This window comes from Neoarius graeffei, chromosome 16 (assembly GCF_027579695.1).
Source record: "Neoarius graeffei isolate fNeoGra1 chromosome 16, fNeoGra1.pri, whole genome shotgun sequence".
NCBI classification, from domain to species: Eukaryota; Metazoa; Chordata; class Actinopteri; order Siluriformes; family Ariidae; genus Neoarius; species Neoarius graeffei.
The window spans coordinates 67,041,761-67,056,230 of NC_083584.1; the positions used below are offsets into that span (position 1 = coordinate 67,041,761).

Genomic DNA, 14,470 nt, shown 5'->3' on the forward strand with positions numbered 1-14,470 from the left:
CCTTTCAGGATTGAAGAGTGCACCGATAAAATATTTGTCTGGCATGCTTGAAACTGATACAGGCTGGTCTGATTGCTACTTGTTCTTGAGACTGGTGCAGACTGTTCTGATTGCTACTTGTTTTGGTTAGTTAAATCCTTGAGATTTATCTTCACTCGCACATTCTGCTGTCTGCTTAATGAAGGTTATGTTGACCAATAATGTCTTTCTTCTTTTCATCAGACTATAATCCTGATGGATGATTTCATGGTACATACTGTACTGTCTCTCTTTTTTCATATAGTAGTGTAGTCTAAATCAGTGAAGTAATGCTTCATCACTCATTTCTGTTATACATAGATAACTTCACTTCATCAATTAAATCATCATCATCCAATCACATATCTACAACACACTCTTGAATGTGAATATGTACTCATGTTTGTCCAACAATAAACTGAGAAATATCTCTGAGCATCTCTGTCTGTGTCAGTGACAGTTTGCTGCCGGATCGATCCATGAGGCAGAATCTCTTCGGCAGCAAAGGTCTATGCTCCTAAATAGTACTTTATCAATTCAACTTCCTTCGGTACAGACAGATCAAAACCTAACAGTTACAGAGCACATACTTCACAAAGTTTGTGTGTTACTGAGAGTCCCTATATGTATGTGCTGTGATTGCACTCTAATCAGGAACAGGTGCATGGTAATTGGTCCAAATTATGCTGTGCACACATACAAACACACGGATGTGAGAGATGTAACCAGAGAACTGTTTGAAATATCAAGTTTGAGCCCTGTGATGACCTGGCGACTTGTCCAGGGTGTACCCCGCCTTTCGCCCGTAGTCAGCTGGGATAGGCTCCAGCTTGCCTGCGACCCTGTAGAAGGATAAAGCGGCTAGAGATAATGAGATGAGATGAGATATCAAGTTTGATATTGGATCATAACTACACTCACTGTCCACTTTATTATAAACACCCATACACCTGCTGTTTTATGCAGTTTTCTAATCAGCCAATCCCTTGACAGCAGCACAATGCATAAAAATCATGCCGATACAAATCAAGAGCTTCAGTTAATGTTCACTTCAAACATCAGAATGGGAAGAAATTGTGACCTCTGGGATTTTCACTGTGGCATGGATGTTGGTTTGAGCCAGATGAACTGGTTTGAGTATTTTAGAAACTGCTGATCTCCTGAGGTTTTCACACACAACAGTCTCTAGAGTTTACACAGAATGGTACAAAAAACAAACATTGAGTGAGTGACAGTTCTGTGGGGGGGAACAGATGCCTTGTTGATAAGAGAGGTCAGAGGAAAATGGCCAGATTGGTTGGAGCTGGCAGGAAGGATATAATAACTCATATAATCACTCTTTACAACTGTGGTGAGCAGAAAAGCAGAGTCACACCATAATAAATGTGGTGGTGTTGTTTCTGGCACATGGCATATGGTGTCAAAGAAAAGAATAAATATGTATTCATAACTGCTATGTGTCTCTCATTATTGGTCTTACTGTCACAAGACAATGCAGCAATTTATTGACATGAAATACATGACACGACACAATTCAATGGTTCATATGCAGTAATATTATTAATCTATTCAGGTTGATTTTGTGCCCTTGCAAATATTTTTGCTCATACACTCATTGGGAGCTCCACTTTTAGGCAGTGCCTAAATATCAATCAATCAATCAATCATGCACTTCATTTTGCATTATTAAACATAGTGTAAATCTATATTCATCAGTTTTGAAAACTTTTGACACTTTCAGAAATTCCATGTGCTTTTATACAGCCATTTTACAAATTTTATGTACACTTATATTTATGTTATAGTGCTACTGATACAAACTTATAAAATTATCTGTGCTAATGTAGACATGTAGTTTGCACAATGCTAAACCAGTAGCTCTAATAATTTCCTTACGTGTTAGCTACATTTGCATTTCAACACTAAAGGAGCACATTTCAGATGGAACATTGTGCAAGCTTCTGCATTTTTTTCAATAATTCTCATCTCTTCTCATTGTCTCTAGCCAGTTTATCCTGTTCTACAGGGTCGCAGGCAAGCTGGAGCCTATCCCAGCTGACTACGGGCGAAAGGCGGGGTACACCCTGGACAAGTCGCCAGGTCATCACAGGGCTGACACATAGACACAGACAACCATTCACATTCACACCTACGGTCAATTTAGAGTCACCAGTTAACCTAACCTGCATGTCTTTGGACTGTGGGGGAAACCGGAGCACCCAGAGGAAACCCACGCAGACACGGGGAGAACATGCAAACTCCGCACAGAAAGGCCCTCGCCGGCCACGGGGCTCGAACCCGGACCTTCTTGCTGTGAGGCGACAGCGCTAACCACTACACCACCATTCCGCCCTTGTCTGCTACATGTCATGGAGAAATTATTATTAATTTGTTCATTATTATTATTATTATTAGTAGTAGCAGTAGTAGTCACAGTGCAAATCTTATTCTTTTTAGGGCAAAAATTAAATGTATGTTAGATTTACCTGAAAAATTAGCCTGAAATTAGCTTGTTTAATTATATAATTATTCACTGTTAATGATTAAAGAGGCTAATTAATTTGATAGTTCTGCTACATGAAGTTAATGCTAAATAATACATTTTTAAAATCCATTCTTAGTGAACTATATTTAGCCCGCTTGAAATGTTTAGGTTCAATAAATAAACTTTGAAACATGATTTTAATAAAATATGATTTATGTATAATATATAAGAATTAGAAACTCTCATACAAAGATTCAGAAATTATAAAGCAAACCTTTCCATGTTGCGTCATCGGGATCAGCGGCCTACCTCCCAGGTCTTCAGACACACCCTCTAATGGAGGACAGGCCCCGCCCACCTCCGCTCCCTCATCATGCAGAGACCATGCAGCTACAAATAGAGGAACATTACATGCTGCTGATTAATAAAGCACTTTAATTAGAATAATGAGAGGATTCAAAAGTACGAATCATGAAGGTTGATTATTTCATCATTGCTTAATTAATATAAATGCTTTTCTGTTTATAAATGAAATTTGAATTGGTACGTAAAATAAATAAAGAAGTTGATAGATAAATTAGTAAGGATGGAAATGGCATCTGTCATGGCTGCTGAAAAAGAAAATTGATGAAAAGAAATCATTTCCACTTGTTTTAAACAGAGCACTTCATTTTATTTAAAGGTCCCATGGCATGAAATTTTCACTTTCTGAGGTTTTTTAACGTTAAAATGAGTTCCTCTGACCTTCTTAAGTCACCCAAGTGGCTAGAAATTTCATAATGTGTAAACCAAACTATGCCCAATATTTGAGAATGGCGCATTAAAACGGCGCTTTGAGAAGCTCTTCCCTTGCCGACGTCAGCAAGGGAGATGATCCCCACGCCCCCCCTCTGGATTCCCACCCACTGTATGGATTGCCCGCCCAGTTGTAGTGAGTAGACCATAGAGGACACAACAACATGGCATCACCTAAGCGAGCGAAACATGAAAGTTGCGCTGTACATGGATGTGACAACACAGAAAGGAGTCTGTTTTTACTGCCGACGGGAGAGCCCCTGAAGACGCAGTGGCTTAATTTTATTTACTTCAATAATACGCCGTCGAGTCTAAGGTAAGGTAAGGTAAGGTAACTTTATTTGTACTCAAAGGTAGATTTGGTTGCAGGCAAAAGTAGCAAAAGCTTACACAGACAACAAAATACTGACCCACAGCAAACTTATACCAACAGCCCAGTACTGGACAGTGACAGCGGACAATAACAAAACAAAACAAGAACAACAAAAGCACAAACGTGACAAACAGACAAGTGCTCCAAGCAAAGATATGAAGAAGGTCAAATAAACAATAAATATATAAATATGTGTAAAAATCACAGGGGGAAAACCTTAAAATATTGGACTCATGTGCTATTCAATGTGTTAATAGCAGAGGGGATAAAACTGCATCTATACCTCTTAGTTTTGCCTAAGACAGTGTATGTTTGTCGGAAGCATTTTCCTGATGAATGTTTCCACAACTTGGGACAGTACCGGGCAGGTTTTGCACATCAACTGTTACTGAAGCCTGGGTCTGTGCCAAGCATCCCTGCCGCATCAGCCTCAAACACCGAACAAGTAAGTGTATAACTTGTCGTTTTGCCGTGTTTTAAAATCAGTGCCACGTTAGCCTTGCAATGGCTACATTAGCTGTGCAGCTAACCGCTTCCTGCAGTTAGCCAGGTAATCTGCGCTACAAAACCAAAAAGCATGCAGCATGCTCTGTTAAACTGAGTTTAGTCTGGAAATTGACTGTAACTTATGAGCTTATGTTTTGCCATGTTTTAAAATCGGTGCCACGTTAGCCTTGCAATGGCTACATTAGCTGTGCAGCTAACCGCTTCCCGCAGTTAGCCAGGTACTCTGCGCTACAAAACCAAAAAGCATGCAGCATGCTCTGTTATAATAGCCAATCAAAACAGTTTTAAAAAGACACCCACATTCTTTTTTTAAGTCACTCGTTCATTTTATTTGTTTGTTTGTTCAGTAAAAACCCAAACATTTGTTGAATTTATTTTATTTCCTCGCGTCGCACCTTAATGACGTCAGTGCGCGGTATTTTTCCCTTCGCGGTTTGTTCCTTCTCTCTCGCCATAGTAAGACACCCACATCCGCTTGTTCTGACCCACTGGAGGTAGCGTCACAGTGCTGTTAGCCAATCAGAGGTAACACGTTTACATGTCATGAATATTAATGATAAGACCCGCCCCCACCCTCTACCCTTCCCCACCTCCTGCTTCTCATTAGCAAAACGATGCACTGGGAAAAGCGCTGAAATGGGGCTTTCTCCCAGGAGGCTATATCTACGTGCCGAGGGTTCATTTCGAGAAAGGCTGCGGATATAACATCCGGAAACCTCCACGAGCCCGTTTAAAGCATCAACAAACCACCATGCCATGGGACCTTTAAAGCAGTTGATCTGTAACTTGGATAAGAACAACAATAATACTGTGATAAAGTCCAACATAGTGTGTCTGTTATTGGAGTACAGTCAGAGTTCAATATTTACACAAGGTGTTAGCTGATGATTAGAAAACACACAGGATTTAACCTCAATGAGATCTATTTGCATAACACACACACACACATGCTATTATATATATAATAGATGGAGAAAAATGGTGAAACTTAATTTTGCTAGTTTTCACAGAATGTAAATACATATTTTTAAGAATTACTGTACAAAGTTATTCAGTGAACATTTTTACATTTTCTTTGAAAGATCAAAAATTTCTTCAAGAAAAAAATCCATTGTTATTCCATGATTATGCAAATGATATAATAATCATATTTAATTATTTTGTTCTAGTTCATTTTAATTATAGTTTCAAAATGTTTTTTTTTTTAAAGTTCTCAGCCTGGCGGCACGGTGGTGTAGTGGTTAGCGCTGTCGCCTCACAGCAAGAAGGTCCGGGTTCAAGCCCTGTGGCCGGTGAGGGCCTTTCTGTGCGGAGTTTGCATGTTCTCCCCGTGTCCGCATGGGTTTCCTCCAGGTGCTCCGGTTTCCCCCACAGTCCAAAGACATGCAGGTTAGGCTAATTGGTGACTCTAAACTGACTGTAGGTGTGAATGGTTGTTTGTCTCTATGTGTCAGCCCTGTGATGATCTGGTGACTTGTCCAGGGTGTACCTTGCCTCTCACCCATAGTCAGCTGGGATAGGCTCCAGCTTGCCCATGACCCTGCACAGGATAAGCAGTTACAGATACTGGATTGATGTTTATTTAATATTTATGGAAAGATTGGCACGGTGGTGTAGTGGTTAGCGCTGTCGCCTCACAGCAAGAAGGTCCGGGTTCGAGCCCCGTGGCCAGCGAGGGCCTTTCTGTGTGGAGTTTGCATGTTCTCCCCGTGTCTGCATGGGTTTCCTCCGGGTGCTCCGGTTTCCCCCACAGTCCAAAGACATGCAGGTTAGGTTAACTGGTGACTCTAAATTGACCGTAGGTGTGAATGTGAGTGTGAATGGTTGTCTGTGTCTATGTGTCAGCCCTGTGATGACCTGGCGACTTGTCCAGGGTATACCCCGCCTTTCGCCCATAGTCAGCTGGGATAGGCTCCAGCTTGCCTGCGACCCTGTAGAACAGGATAAAGCGGCTACAGATAATGAGAGAGAGAGAGAGAGTTCTCAGCCTTATATTAGTTCCTTAAATTATAGGTTCTAAAATTGAAATAAAAAAAAAGTAAAATAATTTCTAAATATTTATAGACAATTGCAGAAAGAGCAAAGTAAAATAAATGTTGATTTTTTTTTTAAATTCAGACCAGGATGTAAACAAGTATTTTATAAAATGGCATCATTGTTCAGTTATTTAATAAACTTTTTAACATTTAAAAAAAAAAACAACAACCTTAACTGTTACACTAAGAAATCCAAACTATATTTAAAAAAGTTAAATTAAAACCAAGAAATTTGGAAAACATGGACAAGCAGCCTCATAAAGAGCAAGTACATAAAAACACACTATAATAATACTATCCCATCATTTAAAATATTCTGCGATCTGATTTTAAATCAGAAATTGTAATAAATTGTAAAGTGGTTCTTTGTTAAAAACAAATTTTAAAATAGCAATTTCTCACAGACAACATAGCAATAGTTATTCTATCATATTTCAACACAAAAGTTAAAACAAAACTTAAAAAATACATTATAAATCAGAAACTTCACAGAACACGGAAGGATATGAGGATGTGAAGCTGTACGTGTGAGGGTGTAGATGTCAAAATGTAGATGCAAAGGTATATATACAATGATGTAGACATCAAGGTGTAGATGTGAAGGTGTAAACTTGAGAGTGTAAAGATGAAGGTGTACATGTGAGGGTGTACATGTGAAGGTGTGGATGTGAGAGTGTAGACGTGAGAGTGTCGAGATGAAGGTGTAGATGTGAGGGTGTCCATGTGAGAGTGTCAAGATGAAGGTGTAGATGTGAGAGTGTAGACGTGAGAGTGTCGAGATGAAGGTGTAGATGTGAGGGTGTCGATGTGAGAGTGTCGAGATGAAGGTGTAGATGTGAGGGTGTCTGCGAGAGTGTCGAGATGAAGGTGTAGACGTGAGAGTATTGAGATGAAGGTGTAGATGTGAGGGTGTCGATGTGAGAGTGTAGATGTGAGAGTGTCGAGATGAAGGTGTAGACGTGAGAGTGTCGAGATGAAGGTGTAGACGTGAGAGTGTCGAGATGAAGGTGTAGACGTGAGAGTGTCGAGATGAAGGTGTAGACGTGAGAGTGTCGAGATGAAGGTGTAGACGTGAGAGTGTCGAGATGAAGGTGTAGACGTGAGAGTGTCGAGATGAAGGTGTAGACGAGAGAGTGTCGAGATGAAGGTGTAGACGTGAGAGTGTCGAGATGAAGGTGTAGACGTGAGAGTGTCGAGATGAAGGTGTAGACGTGAGAGTGTCGAGATGAAGGTGTAGACGTGAGAGTGTCGAGATGAAGGTGTAGACGTGAGAGTGTCGAGATGAAGGTGTAGACGTGAGGGTGTCGATGTGAGAGTGTAGATGTGAGAGTGTCAAGATGAAGGTGTAAACGTGAGAGTGTCGAGATGAAGGTGTAGACGTGAGAGTGTCGAGATGAAGGTGTAGACGTGAGGGTGTCGATGTGAGAGTATAGATGTGAGAGTGTCGAGATGAAGGTGTAAACGTGAGAGTGTCGAGATGAAGGTGTAGACGTGAGAGTGTCGAGATGAAGGTGTAGACGTGAGAGTGTCGAGATGAAGGTGTAGACGTGAGAGTGTCGAGATGAAGGTGTAGACGTGAGAGTGTCGAGATGAAGGTGTAGACGTGAGAGTGTCGAGATGAAGGTGTAGACGTGAGAGTGTTGAGATGAAGGTGTAGACGTGAGAGTGTCGAGATGAAGGTGTAGACGTGAGGGTGTCGATGTGAGAGTGTAGATGTGAGAGTGTCAAGATGAAGGTGTAGATGTGAGAGTGTCGAGATGAAGGTGTAGATGTGAGGGTGTCGATGTGAGAGTGTCGAGATGAAGGTGTAGACGTGAGAGTATCGAGATGAAGGTGTAGATGTGAGGGTGTCGATGTGAGAGTGTAGATGTGAGAGTGTCAAGATGAAGGTGTAGATGTGAGAGTGTAGACGTGAGAGTGTCGAGATGAAGGTGTAGATGTGAGGGTGTCGATGTGAGAGTGTAGATGTGAGAGTGTCAAGATGAAGGTGTAGATGTGAGAGTGTAGACGTGAGAGTATCGAGATGAAGGTGTAGATGTGAGGGTGTCGATGTGAGAGTGTAGATGTGAGAGTGTCAAGATGAAGGTGTAGATGTGAGAGTGTAGACGTGAGAGTGTCGAGATGAAGGTGTAGACGTGAGAGTGTCGAGATGAAGGTGTAGACCTGAGAGTGTCGAGATGAAGGTGTAGATGTGAGGGTGTCGATGTGAGAGTGTAGATGTGAGAGTGTCAAGATGAAGGTGTAGATGTGAGAGTGTAGACGTGAGAGTGTCGAGATGAAGGTGTAGATGTGAGGGTGTCGATGTGAGAGTGTAGACATGAGAGTATCGAGATGAAGGTGTAGATGTGAGGGTGTCGATGTGAGAGTGTAGATGTGAGAGTGTCGAGATGAAGGTGTAGACGTGAGAGTGTAGACGTGAGAGTGTCGAGATGAAGGTGTAGATGTGAGGGTGTCGATGTGAGAGTGTAGACATGAGAGTATCGAGATGAAGGTGTAGATGTGAGGGTGTCGATGTGAGAGTGTAGATGTGAGAATGTCAAGATGAAGGTGTAGATGTGAGAGTGTAGACGTGAGAGTGTCGAGATGAAGGTGTAGACGTGAGAGTGTCGAGATGAAGGTGTAGACCTGAGAGTGTCGAGATGAAGGTGTAGATGTGAGGGTGTCGATGTGAGAGTGTAGATGTGAGAGTGTCAAGATGAAGGTGTAGATGTGAGAGTGTCGAGATGAAGGTGTAGATGTGAGGGTGTCGATGTGAGAGTGTCGAGATGAAGGTGTAGACGTGAGAGTATCGAGATGAAGGTGTAGACGTGAGGGTGTCGATGTGAGAGTGTAGATGTGAGAGTGTCAAGATGAAGGTGTAGACATGAGAGTGTCGAGATGAAGATGTAGACGTGAGAGTGTCGAGATGAAGGTGTAGACGTGAGAGTGTCGAGATGAAGGTGTAGACGTGAGAGTGTCGAAATGAAGGTGTAGATGTGAGAGTGTCGAGATGAAGGTGTAGATGTGAGGGTGTCGATGTGAGAGTGTAGATGTGAGAGTGTCAAGATGAAGGTGTAGATGTGAGAGTGTCAAGATGAAGGTGTAGATGTGAGGGTGTTGATGTGAGAGTGTCGAGATGAAGGTGTAGATGTGAGGTTGTCGATGTGAGAGTGTCGAGATGAAGGTGTAGATGTGAGCGTGTCGATGTGAGAGTGTCGAGATGAAGGTGTAGATGTGAGGGTGTCGATGTGAGAGTATCGAGATGAAGGTGTAGATGTGAGGGTGTCGATGTGAGGGTGTCGAGATGAAGGTGTAGATGTGAGGGTGTCGATGTGAGAGTGTAGACGTGAGAGTATCGAGATGAAGGTGTAGATGTGAGAATGTAGATGTGAACGTGTAAATGTGAGGGTGTCGATATGAAAGCATAAATGGTTGCTACCTGGAAGCTGCTCAGACTCCATCAGCTCTCTCTGCTCTCTCCTTGTTCCTTCTCCCAGATCTAAATTGTCTAAAACAAACACACTGAGTGGAGAAACATTTGATTTCTGACTCCACCAGCTGGGTGGAGCTTCAACACCCAGCACACCAATTCCACCTTCTTAATAACACACTACACTTTCAGAAACTCTATAAAATGTACTTGCAACACATTTTAACTACAGTTAAATGCAAAAGTTTGCATCCCTTATTGTTTATGGGTGAAAAAATAAACATGAACCTCTACTGTACTATTTATCTAAAAAAACAGAGCAAAGAAATGATAAACACGACAGTGTACAACACCAACAGGAAAGGGAAAAAAACCTGTTTAAAAATATCAAATAAACAGATTTTACTGTTTTGCCACGACCCTGTGAAAAGTGTTGTACATGTATTTCTTTTTGAAGAATAATTACACCTTTTTGTTTGTTGCATCTCTGCTATTTATGAATTGAAGTTATTTTCAACATATCATTTTACTTTATTATTTATTTATTCATTTATTTATTTACCACTTGGTATTCATTTCTCTGTCATTAAAAAAAAAAGAAGTGAATTTCTTTCGAGCAGCCATTTCATACTGGATAAACTGAGCACAGCTTTGCAAGGGCTCGTGTTTCATCTGAATGCACCTTACATGAGGGTATGAAAACAAGGGTGTGGTGTCATGATTAGTGCAGCGATTCGGGAGAAAACAAAACAGGTCAAGCCATGAAAAATGTTCACATGAACAGTAGAAGTGAAAAAGGTATGTAACAGCATCTGCTAACACACACACACACACACACACACACACACGTACTGTATAAACATCATTGAAATATTTGACAGTGCTTACAGTTTGTCTCAGGTCCTGAAGGCACATTGGTCAAAACAATAATCTTCACTACTTTGATGAAAACTCACTCAAGTGTAAAAGTAACACACAGCAGTTCAACAGTAACCATGTCAAAACATTCATGGAATATTTACAGGCATAGTAAAATATACAACAAACCAAAAATGCTCAAATCTCATCTCATTATCTCTAGCTGCTTTTTCCTGTTCTACGGGGTTGCAGGCAAGCTGGAGCCTATCCCAGCTGACTACAGGTGAAAGGCGGGGTACACCCTGGACAAATCACCAGGTCATCACAGGACTGACACATAGACACAGACAACCATTCACACTCACATTCACACCTACGGTCAATTTAGAGTCACCAGTTAACCTAACCTGCATGTCTTTGGACTGTGGGGGAAACCGGAGCACCCGGAGGAAACCCACGCGGACACGGGGAGAACATGCAAACTCCACACAGAAATGCCCTCGGCCGCCATGGGGCTCGAACCCGGACCTTCTTGCTGTGAGGCGACAGCGCTAACCACTACACCACCGTGCCACCCTGCTCTAATGTGATACAAACAAATTAAAAGACAAATGTATGCCATTTTTCTTTCCTCTGCCTGATCAGTCCAGTCCCTCAAACTGGGTCACATATTTTCATCAACATTGCAAATAGTGTAATATCTTCCCTGGCAATGCAATACAGGAAAAATCTCCGGGCATGCCTGATCCAGCTCTGGCATTCCAGTTCTGTGATTGCCCTACATGTCTCAGCACAACATCTAAAATTGACATTTACTCAAAGGGATGGTAATTATAAACTTTCCATCTCCAGGCTGGAAAGGTTTGAGGAATCGATAATATGGAGGTAGAAATTCTATAGATATACCGTACGCGGATGAGCCTTACAGCAGATGTGGGAAGAAATGGAACATTGTCCTACAACCCCGATTCCAAAAAGTCCTACAACCCCGATTCCAAAACAGTTGGGACAGAGTATAAATTGTAAATAAAAACAGAATGCAATAATTTACAAATCTCAAAAACTGATATTGTATTCACAATAGAACATAGACAACATATCAAATGTTGAAAGTGAGACATTTTGAAATTTCATGCCAAATATTGGCTCATTTGAAATTTCATGACAGCAACACATCTCCAAAAAGTTGGGACAGGGGCAATAAGAGGCTGGAAAAGTTAAAGGTACAAGAAAGGAACAGCTGGAGGACCAAGGTGGTGTTTACATTAGACCGTATCAGCGGATCATCAGATTAACGTTTTTAAAACGATTAGCGTGCACACAGCAACGCCAATACACGATTAGCGTGCACACAGCAATGCCAATACACGATTCGCGTGCACACAGCAACACCAATACACGGATACGCTAATCACATGACTAATTAGACGGCACGTAAGTTGAAATGTGTCAGTGCGGCTCAGCGCTTCCTCCTCAGCGGCTGCGCTCCAAATCACTCCGCCCTGAACAGCGAGTGCCCTCTGGAGGGTGCGCACTCCGGCCCTGCGCAGCTCACAGAGCGCGCGAGTGAAGCGCACGAGCAGTGATTTGGAACTGAGCCGCTGTGTGTGTGTGATCCCAGTGCATATCAGGCATGCGCAAGTCACTCACCACTTGCAAGTGGAAGGATGGCAAGCCTAAAGACAATCATAACTACACAATGGGCAGTATTTGCATCTTACCATGAACAACATTAAGAATGACAAAGCAAAGCATTATATTCATCCTTTTATACTCTTTAATGAAAAACAAAAAGGTGATACAAGGCGGAAACAATAGCAGGAAGTGAAGTCCGCGCCGTATTTCAGCAGTCGCGTCACATGACCAATGTGGCATGAACAACGCCAGCGAATCAGGAAGGTAGATGTCACAGTGACGTTGTCCAATGACGACGTCAGCTAGAGCTCAGCACAGCGTTTCCTCATATCTCAATGTTTACACAGCACCGGATCAGATACGAACTGGGTTGAATGCGTGGGCCCTGGCGGATTCAAGTTGTTCCGCCTGTGGAGTCGTTTCCCGGCGTTTTAATGTGAACGGACAGTGCATCCGCAAAAGAAAACAAGACGGATACAGTCTAATGTAAACACCACCCAAATTGCAACTCATTAGGTCAATTGGCAATAGGTCATTAACATGACTGGGTATAAAAAGAGCATCTTGGAGTGGCAGCAGCTCTCAGAAGTAAAGATGGGAAGAGGATCACCAATCCCCCTAATTCTGCGCTGACAAATAGTGGAGCAATATCAAAAAGGAATTCGACAGTGTAAAATTGCAAAGAGTTTGAACATATCATCATCTACAGTGCATAATATCATCAAAAGATTCAGAGAATCTGGAAGAATCTCTGTGCGTAAGGGTCAAGGCCGGAAAACCATACTGGGTGCCCGTGATCTTCGGGCCCTTAGACGGCACTGCATCACATACAGGCATGCTTCTGTATTGGAAATCACAAAATTGGCTCAGGAATATTTCCAGAGAACATTATCTGTGAACACAATTCACTGTGCCATCCGCCGTTGCCAGCTAAAACTCTATAGTTCAAAGAAGAAGCCGTATCTAAACATGATCCAGAAGCGCAGACGTCTTCTCCCAAGGCTCATTTAAATGAACTGTGGCAAAGTGGAAAACTGTTCTGTGGTCAGACGAATCAAAATTTGAAGTTCTTAATGGAAATCAGGGACACCGTGTCATTCGGACTAAAGAGGAGAAGGATGACCCAAGTTATCAGCGCTCAGTTCAGAAGCCTGCATCTCTGATGGTATGGGGTTGCATTAGTGGGTGTGGCATGGGCAGCTTACACATCTGGAAAGACACCATCAATGCTGAAAGGTATATCCAGGTTCTAGAGCAACATATGCTCCCATCCAGACGACGTCTCTTTCAGGGAAGACCTTGCATTTTCCAACATGACAATGCCAAACCACATACTGCATCAATTACAGCATCATGGCTGCGTAGAAGAAGGGTCCGGGTACTGAACTGGCCAGCCTGCAGTCCAGATCTTTCACCCGTAGAAAACATTTGGCGCATCATAAAACGGAAGATACGACAAAAAAGACCTAAGACAGTTGAGCACCTAGAATCCTACATTAGGCAAGAATGGGTTAACATTCCTAAACTTGAGCAACTTGTCTCCTCAGTCCCCAGACATTTACAGACTGTTGTAAAGAGAAAAGGGGATGTCTCACAGTGGTAAACATGGCCTTGTCCCAACTTTTTTGAGATGTGTTGTTGTCATGAAATTTAAAATCACCTAATTTTTCTCTTTAAATGATACATTTTCTCAGTTTAAACATTTGATATGTCATCTATGTTCTATTCTGAATAAAATATGGAATTTTGAAACTTCCACATCATTGTATTCCGTTTTTATTGACAATTTGTACTTTGTCCCAACTTTTTTGCAATCGGGGTTGTATATGATGGTGTTAACTTACAGTATATTCTGGCTGTTAGCCACAGAATCCCGTCTCTCTTCAGACAGCAGTAGTGCTTTGTGAGGCTCATCAAGGAATGAAGAAGAAGAAGTCTTTATTTGTCACACGTACACTCAAGCACAGTGAAATTCCTCCTCTGCATTTAACCCGCCTGAAGCAGTGAACACACATATGCACACAAGTGAGCAATGAGCACACACACACATACCCAGAGCAGTGAGCAGCTAGTGCTACAGCACCCAGGGAGCAGTTGGGGGTTAGGTACCTTGCTCAAAGTACTTGCACTTCAGCCATGATACAAAGGAAGGGGAAAGTGCTGTTCATTCACTCAACTCCCCTCACATTTTTCCTGCCAGCTCCAGGAATTGAACCGTCACCGCTTTGGGCCCAAGGCTGCTTCACTAACCTACAGACCATGGCTGCCTCCAATATAGAGTTTTTGTCCCAACTCTGCCTGGTATCTGTACTGTTACCCCTCGAGTTTTGTGATTGGGCATTAGCAGCTGCTGC

At 42.2% G+C, this 14,470-nt stretch overlaps 1 protein-coding gene across 2 annotated transcripts in view; it reads right to left on the reverse strand.

Annotated features, from left to right (window-relative positions):
* The window catches only part of LOC132900981 (uncharacterized), a 42,334-nt gene extending 32,633 nt beyond the window's left edge, over window positions 1–9,701 (reverse strand). For both annotated transcript variants that reach the window (XM_060943392.1, XM_060943391.1), the window contains exons 1-2: window positions 9,633–9,701; window positions 2,778–2,893 (exon numbers count right to left, since the gene is read on the reverse strand). In XM_060943392.1, the coding sequence (XP_060799375.1) occupies window positions 2,778–2,893; window positions 9,633–9,654 (138 nt within the window). In that variant the 5' untranslated portion in view covers window positions 9,655–9,701. The remainder of the gene's footprint in view (window positions 1–2,777; window positions 2,894–9,632) is intronic.
* Between the last annotated feature and the right edge of the window lie 4,769 nt (window positions 9,702–14,470).